Here is a 19086-nt window from a genome sequence, read left to right as displayed (position 1 = left end):
CGTCCACTTGGCAGCCTTCTAAGTAACCTCGGTACCTAGATCCTGCACTGTTAGGCAAAAATGCTACACACAACTAAGTTCTTCGAAAGATGGCAAATAATTGATGGGAATAGGCTTTGGTGAATTATCTATGCATCTAATATCTAGAAAATCTCCGCTTGCCTCGTTTGCTCGCCATAAAAGACGAACAACTCTGAAGCGGCCATAGAAGTTTCTTCGCAAAGTGCACGACGGAAAATTCACTGATATGAGCCACAAACTGAGCAGATGAACAGGGGCAATGTTGCCTTCGCCGAGATCCAAGGAGCCCACGCTACGCTGTCGTATGTCGACGAAGTATGTTAGGGAGGCACCGCTACGGAAGGACATCGGGTGTGAGTTTAGAGGCGGAGGATCCCATCGCAGTGGTTATGCTCACATGCTCGGACCAACTGGTTTCAACGTGCATGAAGTCCAGCCATTGAGCCTCATACATTCGCTTGGTCATGCTGGGTGCATGCAAGGTGGCAGATCAATTGACTCGGCAGGGCATTAAGACCCGTATTGCTCCCTCCAGCTTGGTATGTAAGCTCCAGCTGCCCCTGGGGCTGATCAGGACCACTAAATCGTAGGAACGAACATTCTAATAGAGCCCCTCCTTAATCTCTGCTGTGTAATAGAGATTAGAAGCGAATGCGCTAGTTCTTGACAATGGTTGGTCGGTATACAATGTAGTCTATGAGGTGCAGCCTTGCGGGCGGAACACAAACAATAGCACATTGGAGAGAAGCAAGAAATGGATTAGGGGTCATTTATTTGGGGTCCTTGGGGTGAAGGTGATCATCTCTGGGCGAGCAGGGAATGGACTGCTCCGGAGATGCGGATCCCTGGGTGCCCTCAGCCCTTGATCTTCGTTAGATTAATTAAAGGCTAGCCTCACGAAGAGCCGCATTGTGGATCAACAAGCAACCATATGATAAAAGTGCTCAACTCTATCTCTTGTATGATGCTGAGATTAACCTTTGGGTTCATACAACCGAGCACTCTTGTCGATGTATTGGAGAGAAAAAACGGTAACTTTCTCCATAGCATCGATCAGATGCAGTGGATGCGAAAGCCCCGGCTTCCCAGGCTTAGAAAGAGATGGCAGTGAAGTGGACGTGATCATGCAGGGTTGATCGACGAGGAGATGGTCTTTCTCCGATTTCTCCATATTGATCTCACGGCTCTGCTATGGGCGGTGGACGGATACAACGGCTCAGACTAACAAATTGTATGTCTTGGTTCATCGCCACAAGTTTGCTGTCGATCCCACCGCACGCAGGCGGACGATTTTCCCTCCCAGTAATAATCTAAAGACTATTGATGGGTAGCTTAGTCCGGGCAGTCAATTCTCATCGTGAAATGTTTCTCCGTCGTCTGTCAGGTCAAAGGTGGCGACGAGACGGCTCCTCCCCGCACTTGGACTCTAGTCGACCATCGTATTTGGGCAGCTTCCAAGGAGCAAGACTTTCCTCTCGGTCACTGGAGTGAGTGAAAGCTGTCAATATGGAGAAGGTGCTGAGGGGGGAGCGAAATGCCAAGGTGGGCCTACGAATGGTAGAATAGGCTTCATTGTAGCGAAGCTTATCTCAGCGAATCATGGACGGAGTCCGGAAGTGCTTCTCGTATAGTTTATACTTGCGGAATCCGTGAGAGGTTGATCGGTCACAAGATCTAAACCTCCGTCAGGGCCGTCTGCTGGGCAGGCGTGACTTGGTGATGGGAAGAACCCTCGAAAAAGAGAGTTCTGGGTCAGTCGGCTATCCTTGACGCATTGCTGGACGGTGATGATGCTCAGATCTTCAATCATGAAACTCTGTTCTGTGCCAAGGTCTCGACCTGAGGAAGTCCCTGCAATCATCTACTGCACGAATGACGTTGAGGCTTTGTCTGCGCGTCGATGCTATGGAATTACCCCGCAAACAACGCAGGTCGTGTTTCCCCCAGCCATTTTTTCCTCTGTGGAAAGGAGTCATGCGAATTGCTTCTTGTTTGTTGCAAGGCGCAAGACGCACGTGCACTACTTGAACTGATGGGGAAAGATTGGTCATGCAGAATTGAGGTTGTTCAGTGTTCAACAAGGAAAATGTATTCAATAACCTGGTATCATAAACTATCGTGAATCATACGAGATTCTCCCCCTTCCACCATCCATAGTAGCCACTTTCCACAACACCCCTTGAGACTCGTGAGGAAGCAGTGTATCTGCTACACTCTTGTAGTAATGTATGAAATTGTCGGCAAGATGTGATTGAGACAAATTGTAGATTTACACCTTTTCGACGTTGACAGAGCTTCTCTTATGCATCTCCTCGAACGTCTGGACATCATTGATATCACCAATGATGGTTCCTCGTCGCTCATCGACGTATCCAATCTTGGTCTCACGGAAACCATCGAGTTCGCGAGCGCAGACAGTGTTGAGATAGATGGGGAAGACGAAGCTGACGAAGAAGCCAACCAGGGGAACGCACATAGCCTTGTGGTAACTGTGCATGTGATCGGCAGCGAGACCGGTAAGAGCTGGGAACAGCGCACCACCGCAGACACTGGCAACGATCCAGGAAGAACCACGCTTGGTGTGTCGGCCCAGACCACGAATGGAAAGGGTAAAGATGGTAGGGAAGATGCATGACTCGAAGAAGAGCACAAGCGAGAGCATGGCGACACCTCCCTCACCCTGGACACCGATGGCAGCACCAATGAAGATCATAATGGCGGTCATGAAAACCAAGAGGACAAGGCGAGGCTTGACAAACATGAACAATCCGGCGGCAGCGAATCGACCGATGGCGAACAAAGATTGGCCAATGGCATATCGGTCGGATGCCTGAGCTTCAGTGAGGCCAGCAGACTCCTCGCTGTACCGGATGAATTGAGAAGCCACCGCAACCTGAGCACCAACGTAGCAGAATTGAGCTGCGACACCGAAGAACAGCTTGTATTGTTTGCTAAGAGGCTTCTCTTGATAGCCAGTAAGATCCGAACATTGCTCGGCTTGAAGAGCCATATCCGCATCCGTGACTTCTGGAAGGGGGCTGAAGAAGAAGACAACAGCGAGCAGGAAGACAAAAGCTGCGATGCCGACGTAGGTCCACTGGACATGCGAGAGATCTTTGCTGCCAACTTCCTTGAAGAAAACACGGGAGGCAAGGAGGGGCGCGACCACAGAGCCGACGGCTTGGAATGACTGTGAAAGCTCAAGACGGAACTCAGAGAGTCTGGGAGGCCCGCAAGTGGCGATGAATGGGTTGGCAGAAGTCTCGAGAGTTGAGAGACCAGATCCGACAATGAAAAGACTGCCGCAAAATCCGGGGAAGGAGGAATAAACTGCCGAAGGCCAGAACATCAAAGCTCCAACGCCATAGATGCACAAGCCCAAGATGAAAGTCCAGCGGTATCCGAACTTCCTAACAAACCAGCCGGAGTATGTTAAGGGACCGATGAAATAGGCACCAAAGTAAGCGCCCTGCAGTCCACCAGCTTTGGCTGCGGTAATGTTGAGAGAGGTTTGAAACTTGGCGTTGAGGACATCGAGCAATCCATAGGCGAAGCCCCAAAGGAAGAAGAGGATGGTGACGAGAGAAATGGGGAAGATGGACTGTCTGACGGTCAAGGCGGAAGCACCAGTCAATCCCTGGTTGACCACGGTGCTCTTGCGACGACCAATGTTGGACATTGCGTCAGCATTGGAAGGCTGACGCTGTGTGATCGCCTCGTCGTTGCCTGACATGGTGGAGGATGTGACAAGGTCTGGTATAGATTCCTTCTAGTGGAGATGAGTGGATGTCAGAGCACTGGGTAATCGGTTGGAGGTGGACAATAAATGAAGTCGAGAGGAACTCTTGAGAGTGGCAGTGTCCTTGCTTTTGTAATTGATGCTGCTAGAGTCTGATGAAGAGAGGAGAAGCTGATGATTGAGGTGATGATTTGCAGTGGACTTGAACTACAACTTATATAGACTGAAGATTGCCAAAGCTCTCGTCAATGGTCTAATGCCCCTCGCCCTTGAAGCTTGGAGAAACATCGTGTTCACACTCCGGCCGTGGAGCTTTAGCCTGCTCATTTCTTGGGCATCCCTGTCGCTGTAGGTAAGTGGATAGCTTTGCATGATGAAAATGTGCAGCGACCAGCTTGTCCATGGAATAGAGTTTGGGCGACGAGCACAAGACAGCCCATTGAGGTCGCGTGAAGCATTGTCAAGGGCCCAAACAAAAGTCTGGTACGTGAGTAATTAATTGGGTGCGCCGTCAATCCCATGGGGAGGAATGGGGCATGATTGATCCAGACTAAACCCAAAGAGCAACCCCAGGATGTGTAGTGAGCGTCAATTCGAGCGACGGTGTCTGATTGGTGTGCAAGATACAGTTGAGGAAAAGCTCAAGTGAAGAGGCTTGGAGAGCGGGGATCCGGAGCGGCGATACTTTCTTCCATGATTGTCAGCACCGGCCGTGCGTTGTGGCAACTCGGCTCTCATTGGGGACTTTGGGGGCGACCAGCCGCCTTGGGAAGAGGTCTGGACTCTAGCCTCAATTTCGGTGGGTCGAAATGCTGCAACGGGGATATCTTAGCCGACCAATCATGGCACCTGGACCTTGGAAAGCGAATGGCGTGAATGTCCACTTGAATCGCTCCTGTGGCTGCACGGAGTGTCTTTCCGATCCAAAATCCTGTGCAGCCAGGGCTCTGGACGTGACACCGATCAAACACCGTAGTACATTTCCTCAAATTCTCTCAGTCGCAACCACGGGCCGAGGGACCGATGCGGCCATGGATTTGAAGCTATGGTAGGCATGAGCAGCTGCCCCTATGCTCCCAGGACAAGGATGGAGTCTGTTCCTGCATGCTGCCTTATCAATCCAGGTTGGGTCCACTATCTCCTAGCCTCGTATCGAGCGTGGGCTGAGCATGTAGCTCATGTTTCAATGACTCGAAGTATGTCATTTACTGATTATAGTCCATCCAAGATATTGAGCAATGTAGCCGAAACAACGTGCCAAGTTGAAGGATTTCAAAGTTTTGTGCCGCTTCGCTTGTGAGACGAGTCTACTGGCGTTGACAAGAGCTGAATGTGAACGTCCTGATCGCATCATTCAACGCAAAGTCTTGATCTGGTGGGGTGGGTACGAGGTACTCTACTCCATAAGCTCTAGGATTGATGTTGCATGGAGGAAAAAAGAGTTTGCGCTAGAAGCACGTCAGAAGACGAAGATGATTCCATGCTAGAGCAGAAAGGGATAAGACTGAGCGTCGGATTAAATGTCGAACAAGAGATTCTCCGAAGTGGGTATCTCCCGGTCTTCATTGGTTACTTGAGTTGCCGGTCGGGATTTGAGTTGATATTGGCTCCATCTTCACATGGTCTGCACTGTTTGTTTGCTCTGCGCGAGTAAACTAGTCCTAGTGCGAGGCAACGCCAGCACTCGTCGATGGATCACATCAGTGGATCAGGAGTAGCCTGCGCTGGCTAAATCGTGCCTTTGGGCCACCACTGTGCCAAGTTTTCCAAACCATCACCCCAACTGATGTAGCAGTGAAGCATTTTGATGGGGCAGTAGTAAGGTTTGAGATCACTGCCTAGACCAGAGGTAAGCAGCATGATCTCAAAAGGTTGAGGCTTGAACCCACACAGAACCGCTTCCTAGAACGAAAGGAGCATCCGTAGCCTGATCTGTACCCCCATCCAGTACTCAACAGTACGCGGAGGCATTGATATCCATCGCGGGATGGAGTCAATGACTGATTCACATACTGTCAAGGCAGATGAAGCTCATGCTTTCCCGGTCCCACATCTCAAATTGCAAGCACGTAGCTAGGGCATCCCTGCATCATATCGCTTTGCGAAAGGTTGCAATCTGATCATTAAGGTTGAGTAGTCCAGCCTTGTGGAATGATTTCAATACTCGTCTTCACTCGTACTCAACCATTCCGGTGTTTGGCCTTCTTGGTCGTCGAGGGGTGGTCGTTCTCATCTGTATTCTTTCTCTTCTTTTTTTTGAGCTCGGTACCCTTATCGACGCCTTCTTCCGGCGCAACAAATGTCTCTGCTCGAGTGCGTTGCTTTTCTTCTTTCTTCACTTTCTGTTTCTCGCGCTTTTCATGCTCTTTCGCACGATCTTTAGCCTGCTTGGCGAGGAAGTATTCTCCACTTTCGATTTGCAAATCGATTTTGCTCTTTTCTTGGGGTGGAGGGAATGGTGTGTAGACCTTACTGGTCTTGTCGGTGATTCTGTGAGGAACATGTCGCTTGCTAAGAGTCTTTTTCTTGAAGTGTGGAAGAAATCTATCCCAACTCTCGTTCTTGAGCTCCGGGTCTTTAGCAAGTTCTCGTTTAATCATAAGTTCCTTGACATGGTAGATAGGATGGATATTGTTCATGCAATCCTCAACCACTCTTCGAACTTCCTTGAGACCCTTATACCCACCCATTGCGCTGACCGTGTTTCCTTGAACCAGAATATAAGTGCTGGTGAGAAGTTCAAGCGCTTTCAGAGTAGAGCCATTGGGTCCGAGCAGACGCTGCCTTCGTTTCACAAATCGTTCTTTGTTTCGGACCAGGCCTCGTATCTTTATGACGTCGCATGCCGTGTCATCCTGTAAGATCTTAATAGCCTGTGGGGCGGGAACACTGCGAGCCAACAGCTTTATAAGGTCGCGAGCATCCAAGATAGCAGCAGGGTCGAATGTCTTTCTCGTCGTCCTAACTTCCATACGACCTTCAACTAAATCAAGTGTACAAGCAACTCCCTTCTTTTCTAGAGCCTTGGTGATGAGAGGCCAAGCCTGTTTGAGGTACACTTCTCTGTATTTGGGGAACAGGCACGCAAAGGAGGACTCTTCGGTGAAGGTGCCGGCAACATTATGTTCAGGTTTGAATTCTTCGACCTAGAAGGATCGTCCCAGTTAGTCGCAAGCCGCAAGTCAGAACATGCCTTGATCGTACCGTCCAGTGGTCTGTTCCGTCAACATCCCACGGTTTTTCTTTCTTGTACGTAGAAGGCATTGCTATGCTTCAATACAGATGCAACATAGATCACCCGGACCTAGGGCGTGGCCAGTGTACTTGTTCAGTGTATGGACACCATTCAACGTCAAGCTCAAACTTCGGGAGAACTCCAGCAAAAATTATATGCCAAGCATTTGCATCTACCGCTGACATAATGTGCAACGTCACTTTTGTGAATGTCACGTGGCAACACGTGCTTCCATCCTTCAGGGGAAGCCCTTTAGAGGAGTTTACACCTGTCAATTAGAAAGAAGTGTCCTTTGAGCAATGTCGAAATTGGACCTTCCTAGACTGTGTTACTGCCTCACCAGAATATTTCTGATCGCAAGCGCCTTAGGGACCAAATTCTCTCAAGGTACTTAGGTAACTGCTCGCTAACGCTTTAGGAGGAGGACATAGCAATACCTCCGAAATCGTCAGGTTGGCATCTACCAAGCAATAATGGTTGCCAATGATGCCGTCTCTATCCTCAATCAACACTGCATGGTTGCAGTGTTAGCATCACCATCATACTAGTACCTAGGGATTTTGGACCGCACGACCTTGACGAAATGAAGGTGCCGCAACCGAACATCATCCTTGAAGCAATACTCAGTACTGAACATGTTCAACGCAGCAAAAGATAACCTGTGACATATCTTTGAACTCGATGCTCAGCACCATGAAACCATATCCCGAGGGACCTCGTTAATAGCACCCTCGAGGAATTGAATGCAAGAAAAGTGTGATCCCTGGGCCTCAAGAATCGCACCACACTCATGATACCCGCTTTGGCAGAGTTGTGGAATAACGCCTCGAGCGAGCGGGCCACCTATTGGCGCTTGATCTGATGCAAGATCTTGTCAACTGAGGATCTGTAGCTCTCCCACGAGAGACTCGTCTAGGCGACTTGATCTGCAAGACTGGTATATTTCTGACGAACATTCAGCATAGCTCTACGACCGTGTGAGTTTATATCATGTTGGAATGGCGACTTCTTCGCTTGTTGCGTCGAGTCTCATGTTTTCATGCCAAACATGGTGTGTCTGTCCGAGTGGTCAGTCACATTTCGTGGCTCCATGGCGAGGTCTTACAGTCTGATGTACGGGCGAGCAGCAGCATTTTCAAGTTCGCTGCAAGCTGCCTCTACCAGTGCTCCAAACTCTTCGAAGCTGCGCACACCTCGATTGACGATGGGATATTGGGCTAATGATCGAATGAGGTCTTTGAGGTTGGACAGATTGGCTGCGCCGATTGTTCGCTGCCGCTCGTCTGGATAGTTGTCAGCCGAGCAATTCACCATAACTTCTCTCAATATTTCATATAGACCTACCCATCTGCCACGTACAGGTCGGCACGTCTCGAACATCGGAGCTCACGTTGACAAAACCGGCCGTTCTCAACCAAGTCTCGCAATCATGTGTCACCCTGGCACTTTTTCTCCCCTCAGCACGATGTGTCCGCCCCAGCCCTTCAATGTACAGTCTTGTCCATTCTTGCAGTGCCTGCAGGTCATCCATGTTTCCTGTGTCCGAGCGGAAAGTCAAGTCCCACTCAGTTATCTGCACCCAGCCCCCATTCCGCAGCAACCTGTCACGGTGTTACCTGTCAAATGCGAACGGATCAAAGATTGGAGCTTTACCATACCTGTGTATGTCTCGTATGTAATTCGGCCATCTATTTACCGCGATTCCGCTTGCGAGAAAGCGAGAGTGAATTAGATCGAATGTTGCTGGCTCAGCAAAATCCAAACGCTCATTCAGATTGGCGATCTTGACGACTACTTAGCAAGGCCCTTGGTGACCGTTATTCAATCAAAAGAATCAGGGCATTGACAAGTGCCACTGACGATCATTGTTGAACTCACTTGCAGATCCATGTTCTCCAGTTGATCCGTTGGTGCCATTAAGGGGCATATGTCGACTCCCGTAACCTGACCAGCCTTGAATATGATTCATCGCAGCGCCGTGTGAGGGCAACTTACTGAGCAATTTGAATCGTATTCTGCTAAATCATACGCCCAGTTCCCGGATCCAAATCCACAGTCAAGAATCGCCTCTGGATCCTGAATAAAATTTGGGTGGAGTGCGTTATCCCAATCATGATATATAAGTTTCAACATCTCATGCTGATCTTGAAGTCGGGTCTCTTCCTCCTGCGCCAATCGGTGAGCTTTTTCAACACCGAGGTTCGAATTTTCGGAACTGACCAGGTCAATTGGTGCGAGGTATATCTCACGTCTGAAGGAGTAATCTTGGTATTCTCGCTCAAGGTATGTGATCTTGCGATCATACCTGTTCGACTGGCTGGAATGCCCGACGTGGTCAGCTTCATAAAGGGGCCAAGGGCTGCAAACTCACGATTCGGCCATGCCAGAAGGACCGCAAAAGTCAAGCCACAGGAGGGGAGGTGCAAGGAAAGTTGACGATCAGTGCCTTCAGAGCGATTGTACTTGGAAACGGTTGAGGACTGCGGGTGTGCCTTCGTGGATTTCAGTCCTGGGTCTTGGGTATCGCGCCATGCGTCGATATTAAAGGCTCTAAATCAACATTAACGCCAACGCTGATCAACGTCTGACTCTGTGGGCTTTACCTACGGTTCATCCAATCTGCTTTGTTCAAAATATAGCCTGGAAACGTGGCATATTCATACCGTATGCTCAGCAATCCGCTAATTAAGGTGTTAAAGGAAAATGGGCAGGCTGCACGCTATTGACGCTTTCAAGGCCACGGATACATGGACCCCACTCTGAAAGTCAAGTAGACAGGTTGCATACTAATTCTCAGCACAATCAACGAAATCTCCACACGAAGAATGAATGTGGCTCGCACGTGGAACTTCTCTTCAAGTAGCAGGAAACAGCCAATCCGTTGCGAGAGTGGACAGATTAGCAAATGCCCGCAATCAGCTGGAACAAACTTTCCTAATCTTCAATCACCAAGAACCCGAACGTGTAAGCAGAAACCCAACAGTCCGGAACCCAATAGCATCTGCAGCCCATGTGCTGGATTAAAGGGTCAAGACCGACAAAGACTTCATGTCGGATCGCCGATGATTTGTACTAAATGTTTAGGACAATCCAGGAGAAAGGGGGACTTTCTACACAATCCTATTTTTGTTATTGACTATCAGGCTAATTGTTGTCCATGGTACATCCTTCTGGACGAGCAGGAGTGTCATTCTTCTCCCATAACCATCTGTTATGTGTTCAAATTTGACGAGGCCTGGATTTTGTTATCTCGATACCACAAAAACTTGTCTGGGATACACGAGTGAACTATCTCCACGTCAGAATGTTGATGCAACTCTGACGATGTAGCAGCGGACTCTGTTTTTAACCGTCAAACAGCCAGTACCGGGCGCATCCGAGTCCTGTCTCCCGAAGCTTGCTTAGATCTACTTCAACTAGTATGATTCTTGTCTAGTGCTAGGCTTTGGACACAATTCTTCACACTCCTCGGGATCCCAAATGTTTCACCAGGAAGGTTCAACAACCGCTGGCAAAGATGAAGCAACGACTTCCCGGCCCGCGCGCTCTGCAGTTCTGACATCGGTTTCGCCAGCCTGATTTGAGTTTGTTGGATCGCTCAGGCTCCAAGTTTAGCAGAGGCAGGTCCTGCGGCTGTTGACCTAGCCCTACAGATTCACGTGACGATAGTTGGCCCAACCATCAATACAGTGGTGGCCAAGGGAAGTTCAGTCTCACTTTGTGAGGATGTTTGTGGCTGGGATGTAATACTCGGCTTCCTATGCCCGTTCCAATCTCGGACTGAAGAGGAGTGTGCCGAGAACGCAACAAAGAGAATTGGCCGTGAATGCTGACGGTGAAAGTGCGAAGACGTAATTTGAATCCTAATGTGCTTCTGTGCATGAGTCTAGGAACCCTAGGCGTTAGCTGAGTCTCCTGGAAACACCTGCTGCTATTGGTGCTGATCCACAAGCCTACACGCCAGGGTCAGACTCTCAGGAATATCGCAGCATTTGATGGTGTGGTTGGCGCAAGTTGGACCAAAGTTGCGGATCCGGTGACAAGGCATCACCAACGGGGAGCTGAGAAAACCTTTCAAAACACTGGGATGCCTATCCGTATGCTGTCATAGCTGGTTGCCATCCCTCCAAATCGCGGATTCCGTTCTGCCCGCCCAGAAATTGCCAGCTGGATAGCGTGGTTGAGGACCCAAACACTAACGGCAGGTAGAGAAATTGAGAATCATGGCTGCCATCAATCCGTCCAGACTCCAGAATGACTTGAAATACTACGGCTAAAAGCCTAATTCCATCGATTATGTTCTTATCGAAAGCCTGGTAAGCGTACCCCCAGTCAGTCAAGCTTTGCTAATCAATATATGATCAAAGTATCATGCCGACTCAAGTCAAGCTCCAACAATGTGCCAAATAATCACTAATAGACTAGTGGAAGGTGGTCAGGCAACGACTGCCGTTACGCAATCTTCTGATTTTCCCGTGACTCTACAGAAATTGCATCATCTAGGGTCTCAGAACGCGGAGGTGTGGAAAGAACCACGAGGACATTCTCAGGCGATCACGAGCTAATGCCACTAGGTACCCGGTACTCAGTATCTTACAAGTGTACGAGCACCGAGATTCAACCTCAAGGCCCTAACGAGTGACCCAGGCGAGCGGGTCGTGCCGCTTATGACCAGGTTGGGCGAAATTCAACTCCTAACTAACCTAGGCAGCGAGCACCTCGGGTGCGCGGGCTTGCACTGGCATGCCCCAGGACAAGATTTACATTGTTTGTGGGACACGGAACTCGAATTCCTCTACGAGTACATTTTATTTGGTCGTGTACGAGTATGTAGGAATACGAGTTTGGATTTATCCTTGTCAGTTTGTGGACCTAAAGTCAATCGACATCCCGCGACACCCTTCCAGCGTTGAAAAACGAAGTACGTGAGACGATCCACTTGATCTCCAATTCTACTCCTCCTCACATGGTTCCTGAAGGAACTGCTCCGCAAAGAATTGAAACTGCTCCCCCAATTCCGTCCTTGCTAAGTGGGAGTGGCAAAGCAACCTGTATACATTCACCAAATTCAAAGCAATCAAGAGGTACCTTGTAAACATGAACCTACTGGGTATTCAGGTAGGTGCCGGTCTAACTATTTCGATGGAAGCTTCATTAACTTGGATGGAAAGAACAGTCACACCGCTCGCAAGATTATTTCAGGCTGGCTATGCCATGAAACTACCTGAAAAGGTACTCAGAACTTCGTACGACGCTCCAAGGCGGTGGTTCCTGGTGGGTCTAGATGACGGCATTTCCGAGTTTCAAGGGATCCAGGAAAAACTCAAACCCCAACACAAAACTGGGTTTCGGACATAACTTCAACCATTTACTGGTAAATGGGTGGCAAGCTATCCGGAGTCCGGACTGGCGCATTGAACGCCCAACCGGAACTACGGTTCATCATAAGTTCGCCAAGATTGATGAATGGAAACGAGTTTCACAGTCCACTGTTGAATAATGAAAGCACGTTCCTGCAAGCCAGAGCGTATTCATGCCTTTCATCTGTTGTGGGGTTTAGGAGACCCGGAGTTCTGGGACGCTAATAGAGAGTAGAGGGCGAAGGTGTGTTCTTGATGCATCTTGCAGATGGAATTCCAGGTTGATTCGTGACACATTGGCTTCAATGCAGGTTCCTGCAGTATGTGGAAAACAAATCCGGGCTCTGTTTCTACATCACCTTGATATGAAGCTCTTTCTTTTTGAGCTTTCCCCAGTACAGACACCTCCAATGGTGGCCGCGTAGCAAGCCGATAATCCCTCATACTACTTCTGTCTATCGAGGAGAGTACGAAGTGATGAGCATTGAGATCACAAGGACCTGGGACAGGGGTAAAAGTTGCGCTGTCTTTCCACCCAACTACTAGCCTCGTGCTTGGGACGCATCTGTCCAAATTGACATTTACACCGCCCCATTGGGCTTCGAACTGTTCCGGCGGAGGTCACCAGATGAAATCAACATGCCGGGGCCGATCATTGGCCTCCGAATGATGAGGTTCGCAGAACCATCCAGGTCATTATGTGCATACTTGTCTTGGCTTTGTGCACTTGGTGAGAATTTCTGCTGTAGACATGTTTGTTTCTGTGTGTCAAACAAACACATCTCAGGGTTAGACGGTCCGAGCGGCTGTAGTACAGAAGAGATAGTCTGTTACATCCTTCAGAGTGGGCTGCGCTTCACATGTTACGATCAAATACAAGCATAGTTTGAGGAGGAGGCATGATCCTCACGAAAAGTCAGATCGCGGTGACAAGTGTGACAGCTCAAGCTTAGAATGCAACTGGTGGCACGGGTGGGGTACTCGACCAGTTCCAGACTGGTTCGTACCCGAGTATCCGGCGGTGGCAGCACTCAAAAAGTGGCCAGGAAAGGGAAATGCATGCCGTGCAAGCCACGCATACCAGTGACATATCATCACCCGGTACCCAGGTAAGGTCAGAATCTGTGCCAGGTCTTCAAATTCTCTACAAACCAGCGGGTGTACGAACGTCGAAATAGTGATTGTTCGACGAGTCCAGGTTCGCAGGTCCGTGAGGCCTCGGGCCGGGCCTCTGCACCTTTTTATCTGAGCACCGCACCGAAACTTCTCGACACTCGGTAATGAGAATAATCGGTCAGAAATCGGGCTCCAAACATGCGCACCGACTGCTCGTGAAGGCTCCGCTGTGTCTCCACGAGCGTTTTTCCCAAGGACGAAACTTCGATAACTTCCAAGTGGGGCTTGGCTTTTCCTGTAGCCACTCCGGCGCAATACCGCCCTTGGGGCTATGGGTCGGAAACACTCGCCATCTCTGGCCAAGACAGAAGTTCGGCGCGGCGTGAACTCTCTTTCCAGGCTTCGATAACATCGTCTGAGAGACTGGCAGCTCACCACTCGTGGGAGTTACTAGCGAGCGGTAAGTGATTGGGGCATTTGCGCCAATTTGTGGTACGGTTCGTATCTCGATCGCATGACCTTTGTCCAACATCTCTTTTATGGCGATCTACGGGGGACGAAGCGGAAAGGAGGAACGGAGGCCATTCCCACTATGTGAATCACTCAAGTCTGGCACAAGATGCCAGACTCTGTGGATGACTTGCCCGGCTGGACATGGTTTCTGAAGAATGGGAGCTGGGACCTCCTAGGTCTAATCACCGGCAGGAGAGACGCAAATCTCTGTGACATGTAACAGCCAGAAAAGACAGGCACATGGAAGGTATAAGGGGTATCATTGAGATGCGTTGCCCTCCACATGTCCAAACAACGGGACAAGCAGATGTTTCGACCTTGCTTCTCAAATCCGTACTGCGTAATGGTAACCATTGCAACCTCTCTTGAGCTCGGCCTCAGCAAGTTCGGAATAAGTGGAAGATACCGTTCAAATGTCGGCCTGCCATCCTCAGATTCCTGTGGCGAGGAACATAGCAGAGTTCAAGAGACCCCCAGCGTCTTTGTCAGTGCCTCTAGTTGCTCCAAGACTGCTCGGCGACTTGTGCCCCCTGTGGTATTCTTGAGCTCGACTGAGCGCTCATAATCAAACACGTCCAGTACATCGTCTCCAAACCTCTTGTCTACACCTTGGAACTGCTTGACGGTGAGTTCGTCCATGCCTTTGTTCTCGTCCTCGGCGAGCGCGACCATCCTGCCTGCCAGGTGATGGGTCTCGCGGAACGGTACTCCTACGTCGATGTTAGCAAGGTAGGTTCATCTGGTAGGATGCGATATGATCGGAATCGAGTCTTACCTTTTCTGACCAGATATTCAGCGAGATCCGTCGCCAACATGTCCGGGCTCAGTGCAGCGCGCATCTTATCTGGAGAGACGGTCGCAGTTGCCAACGACCTCGCAGCAATCTGGAGACCATCCTTCAACGTCTTGACAGTGTCCAACATGGGTTGCAAGCTCTCCTGTAAATCTTTGTTGTATGTGGATGGAATTCCTTTGATACTCATCATCAAACCGGCCATGGACCCAAATATCCTGCCGGATTTGCCTCGTAACAGCTCTAGCGAGTCGCTGTTCTTCTTCTGGGGCATCAACGAGCTCCCCGTAGTGTATGCGTCGGCCAGTTTCACGTAGCCAAACTCGGACGAGCTGTAGATGATGAGGTCTTCCGACCATCGAGACAAGTGGCTGCCAATTGTGGATGCGCACTGGAGTACCTCAACGACAAAATCCCGGTCTCCCACTGCAGACATGCTGTTCATGATGAGACCGTCAAATCCCAGTTCTTTTGCGAGCTGCACTCTGTCAATGCCGAAAGCATTTCCAGCCACGGCGCCGCATCCGAGGGGAAGCTTGTTGATGTTCTTCTTCGTAAAACGCAGACGCTCCAGATCAGATTGAAACGCCGTCGCGTAGCTGAGCAGCCATTGGCTCCACCGCACAGGCTGAGCTCGTTGCAGATGCGTGTAGCTCGGCATAATGTAGTCAATGTCCTGCTTGGCACGATGAGCAATGACCTTGAGCAGATCGACCAGGTATCCCTCGATCAGAACCAGCTCATCGCGAAGCCACATGCGCATGTCGGTCGCGACTTGATCGTTGCGACTCCGACCAGTATGCAGCTTTCCCGCGACATTCGTGCCGATGATCTCGCCTAGTCGCCGCTCGTTGGCAGTGTGGATGTCTTCGTCCCCAGGCGCGGCCTGGAACTTGCCTTCTTCCCACTCCTTGAGAACGGCAATGAGTCCTTCCTCGAGCTTTTCAAACTCCTTTGGTGTGAGGATCCCCGTCTTGACGTTTGCTCTTGCGTAGGCTATTGAGCCCCGGATATCCTGAGCATAGAAGACCCGATCTATTGACAGGCTCTCGTTATACTGGTCCATCAGGGGATCCGTCTTGCCCGTGAACCTGCCACCCCATAGCCGGACTGGGTTCTCATTTTTAGCTGGTTGACTCATCTTTTGATATTCCAAGAGCTCCAGCGTGATTTTCCAAACAAGTCTCTAGGAACACCTCGCTGAGTTGTCTGAAAGAATAGTTCTATCTAAGTCAAATTTGACTCATGCTCAGATAAAATTGTTGAAAGAAGTTTTGATTGGCCCAGGCGGAAAAAGATTGATAGTGAGGGAGAAACGTAAATCCGAACCTACCATCTTTGGAGGCTAGGCTGTATTTGGCAGGGCTCCAGACATGGCACGTGATTGGAAAACTAGGCCAAATGGAGTCGCTGACATGGAGGGGGAAGCAGACTGGAGTCGAGACTACGGAGTTGGAGGGACCAGGACGCAGATACGATTGTTGAAGCATCAAATCAGCAGCGATTGACTCGAGGCTTTCAGCTGGACTGCTTCTCAGGCCACGATAGCAACACTTCTCAAGTTCCTTCACAATTCGTTCGACGCTTTCTATTTCTCATTCTTGCCAGCAGTGTCCTCCCATTGTCTGCCCATCTCCGCCCCCACCACTGGTATTTACCGTGCGCCGCTCACCCTCGTTCTTCGTCCATCCCACACCTCCCGTCTCTATCACAGCCGTCTAGGCAGCAAGAAGTAGTTCACAAGGCTGAAATCATTCCCGCGATGGCACAGGCAGGCACTCAGAAACCCCAGATTCAGCCTTGCAGGTACAAGACAGGTGCGTCGCAGACCTTAGCAGAGCATACCAGTCGGCTTACATCTTTCAGGAAAAACACTCGGCGCAGGTTCCTACTCGGTGGTGAAGGAATGTGTACACATCGACACGGGCAGATATTATGCTGCTAAAGGTACCATTCATTATGTGCATCCTTGAGCATCTTGAGCACCCATATTGATTTATCCCTGCTTCGCAGTCATCAACAAGCGCCTTATGGCTGGTCGAGAGCATATGGTAGGTCTAAAAGATCAGACACAGCAGCAAATATTGCCTGACACGATCTCAACAGGTTCGCAATGAGATCGCTGTTCTCAAAAGGGTCTCTGTTGGACATCGCAACATTCTGACTCTGGTCGATTACTTTGAGACCATGAACAACCGTACGCACGTACAAATCTCCAAAACTGTCGCCTGTGGCTAACTCCTTTCAGTATATCTTGTCACCGACCTTGCTCTCGGAGGAGAGCTCTTCGATCGTATCTGTCGGAAAGGCTCATATTACGAGTCCGATGCGGCCGACCTGATTCGAGCGACACTATCGGCGGTTGCTTACCTGCACGATCATGGCATTGTCCATCGAGATTTGAAGCCCGAGAACTTACTTTTCCGCACACCGGAAGATAACGCAGATCTACTCATCGCTGATTTTGGGCTTTCAAGAATCATGGACGAGGAACAGTTTCATGTCCTGACTACCACTTGTGGTACCCCTGGTTACATGGCACCAGAAATTTTCAAGAAGTCTGGCCATGGAAAGCCAGTGTATGTATCAACTCTGGGATGTATTTTGCTGCATACTAACAGAATTGTGATCTAGTGACATCTGGGCTATCGGTGTGATCACATATTTCCTTCTTTGCGGATACACCCCTTTCGATCGAGATTCCAACCTAGAAGAAATGCAGGCCATCTTAGCGGCCGATTACTCGTTCACCCCGGTTGAGTATTGGCGTAACGTATCAGAGCCAGCACGAGACTTCATTAAGCGATGCTTGACGGTCGACCCGCGAGCACGTATGACATCGCACCAAGCCCTCCAGCATCCATGGATAAGATCCAACGACCCCACCAGCCCAGTCAAAGTGGGCGAAGGCCAAGATCTCCTCCCTACGGTCAAGAAGAATTTCAACGCCAGAAGAACCCTACACAAAGCCATCGACACAGTACGAGCGATCAACAAATTGCGCGAAGGCGGAGGACTGATGGCCGCGGGCCACGACGGTGCAATGAGTCTGGATCCCAAGCCGAAGCCGGAGATGGTCAACGGCAGTAAAGTCCTCAACGACCAGGGCCAACAGATCCAAGGAGAAGAAGCTCTCGGCGGCCATGGACCTGCAGAGGGCGCACAGCCACCAAGCTCTGATGTCGATGCCATGGAAATCGACTCTCGAGGGAATGCCCGAGGTCAGACTGACGACCAGATCCGACTGCAGCAACAGCGCATCAATGACACGATGAGCAACATATGGGACAAGAAGCATTGATACTTGCTATTTGGGGTTTCAAGAAATCAAACAGACATGCAACACCCCCTCTCGGTTATACATCGTCCTTCCTTTGTGCACCCTAGTGCTTGCTCGGCTTCGGTCTTGGATGGCAATCTCCCAGATGCTACTGGACCAGGCCAAGTGTCCAAGCGCTGGTTGGTTGGTTGCTCTCTCTATCTCTCTCGGTAGATGGAGAAAACTCGACTAGGGAAAAATTGAGCTCTCAGTTCGGACGGGTTTTGATGTGGGTAGATACCAAAGATCGCATGGAATGATACATCAATTCAGATTATATATGCTCGATAGGTGTATTTCCTTGAATTGCAGTAGAGTGGTCGATGAATGTCTGGCTAAATGCGAATACGGGAGATGGACCTAGATACTCTTATCTGAGGTGCAACCAAATGAATCGAAATGACAAAATGGAACGATCCGAACTAGACATGAGGTGAAGTACTTATGGCTATTTTGTGGACTTATTTATCAACTGGTGAGGCGATTTACACATCTGGAGCAATTGCAGTGAAGTTTTTCAGGTTGTTGATTCTTTTGAGAAACGTTCCACAGGTAGGAAAGCTGCCCTCCTACCTAATACGACGTTGCAGTCGACTATGCTATCTACCCTTGACGAGGCCAGCAAGAAGCTACCTCTCTGACTGTGAATGTACGTCTCTCATGTCCTATCTCAATACATGGAAAGAGCTCAGCCTCGGCGTTTCTGGGCCTCGTTGTCATCATACTTTCGGCCTCCAGCTGACATGAAACGCAGATTTCGCTCTGGGCCGTTGTGACGGTGGTCGCGAAGGATATTTGTCCGGAGGCCTTGCCTTGGACGTGACCGTGTTAGAGTGACACTCTCAACATGCTAGGCCGTGATACACGCGATGTCCCAACACATTTATAAATCATCAAGCTGTCATTCCAAGGTGAGGATACCTTCTCCGGCTGTCGCCTTGCATCATTGCCCACACTATCGGCACCTGTGCTCTTTTGCAGATATCAGCC

General features: G+C 49.8%; 6 protein-coding genes across 6 annotated transcripts; 1 reads left to right on the top strand and 5 right to left on the bottom strand.

Moving 5' to 3' along the window:
- Nucleotides 1-2290: 2290 nt before the first annotated feature.
- Nucleotides 2291-3754, bottom strand: LTR84_006866 (uncharacterized protein; the record flags this gene model as incomplete). The annotated part of the gene is made up of 1 exon (XM_064850423.1): nt 2291-3754. The coding sequence occupies one exon, from the start codon at nt 3752-3754 to the stop codon at nt 2291-2293; it is 1464 nt and encodes a 487-aa protein (XP_064702905.1).
- A 2186-nt stretch (nt 3755-5940) lies between these two features.
- Nucleotides 5941-7024, bottom strand: KRR1 (ribosomal RNA assembly protein krr1; the record flags this gene model as incomplete). The annotated part of the gene is made up of 2 exons (XM_064850422.1): nt 5941-6906; nt 6965-7024. The coding sequence occupies 2 exons, from the start codon at nt 7022-7024 to the stop codon at nt 5941-5943; spliced, it is 1026 nt and encodes a 341-aa protein (XP_064702904.1).
- A 1000-nt stretch (nt 7025-8024) lies between these two features.
- Nucleotides 8025-8526, bottom strand: LTR84_006864 (uncharacterized protein; the record flags this gene model as incomplete). Its single annotated transcript, XM_064850421.1, has 3 exons — nt 8025-8052; nt 8113-8278; nt 8355-8526. 3 exons carry the CDS (start codon nt 8524-8526, stop codon nt 8025-8027), a joined length of 366 nt encoding a protein of 121 aa, XP_064702903.1.
- Nucleotides 8527-8683: 157 nt separating this feature from the next.
- Nucleotides 8684-9377, bottom strand: LTR84_006863 (uncharacterized protein; the record flags this gene model as incomplete). The annotated part of the gene is made up of 3 exons (XM_064850420.1): nt 8684-8701; nt 8991-9312; nt 9367-9377. 3 exons carry the CDS (start codon nt 9375-9377, stop codon nt 8684-8686), a joined length of 351 nt encoding a protein of 116 aa, XP_064702902.1.
- A 5069-nt stretch (nt 9378-14446) lies between these two features.
- Nucleotides 14447-15918, bottom strand: LTR84_006862 (uncharacterized protein; the record flags this gene model as incomplete). The annotated part of the gene is made up of 2 exons (XM_064850419.1): nt 14447-14694; nt 14760-15918. The coding sequence occupies 2 exons, from the start codon at nt 15916-15918 to the stop codon at nt 14447-14449; spliced, it is 1407 nt and encodes a 468-aa protein (XP_064702901.1).
- A 621-nt stretch (nt 15919-16539) lies between these two features.
- LTR84_006861 (uncharacterized protein) lies at nt 16540-18078 on the top strand (the record flags this gene model as incomplete). Its single annotated transcript, XM_064850418.1, has 6 exons — nt 16540-16594; nt 16644-16724; nt 16791-16828; nt 16884-16974; nt 17026-17356; nt 17412-18078. The coding sequence occupies 6 exons, from the start codon at nt 16540-16542 to the stop codon at nt 18076-18078; spliced, it is 1263 nt and encodes a 420-aa protein (XP_064702900.1).
- Nucleotides 18079-19086: the final 1008 nt, after the last annotated feature.

The sequence above is a fragment of the Exophiala bonariae genome, assembly GCF_035927105.1.
Source record: "Exophiala bonariae strain CCFEE 5792 chromosome Unknown scaffold_26, whole genome shotgun sequence".
NCBI classification, from domain to species: Eukaryota; Fungi; Ascomycota; class Eurotiomycetes; order Chaetothyriales; family Herpotrichiellaceae; genus Exophiala; species Exophiala bonariae.
This window is presented reverse-complemented; position numbering and strand designations above follow the sequence as displayed.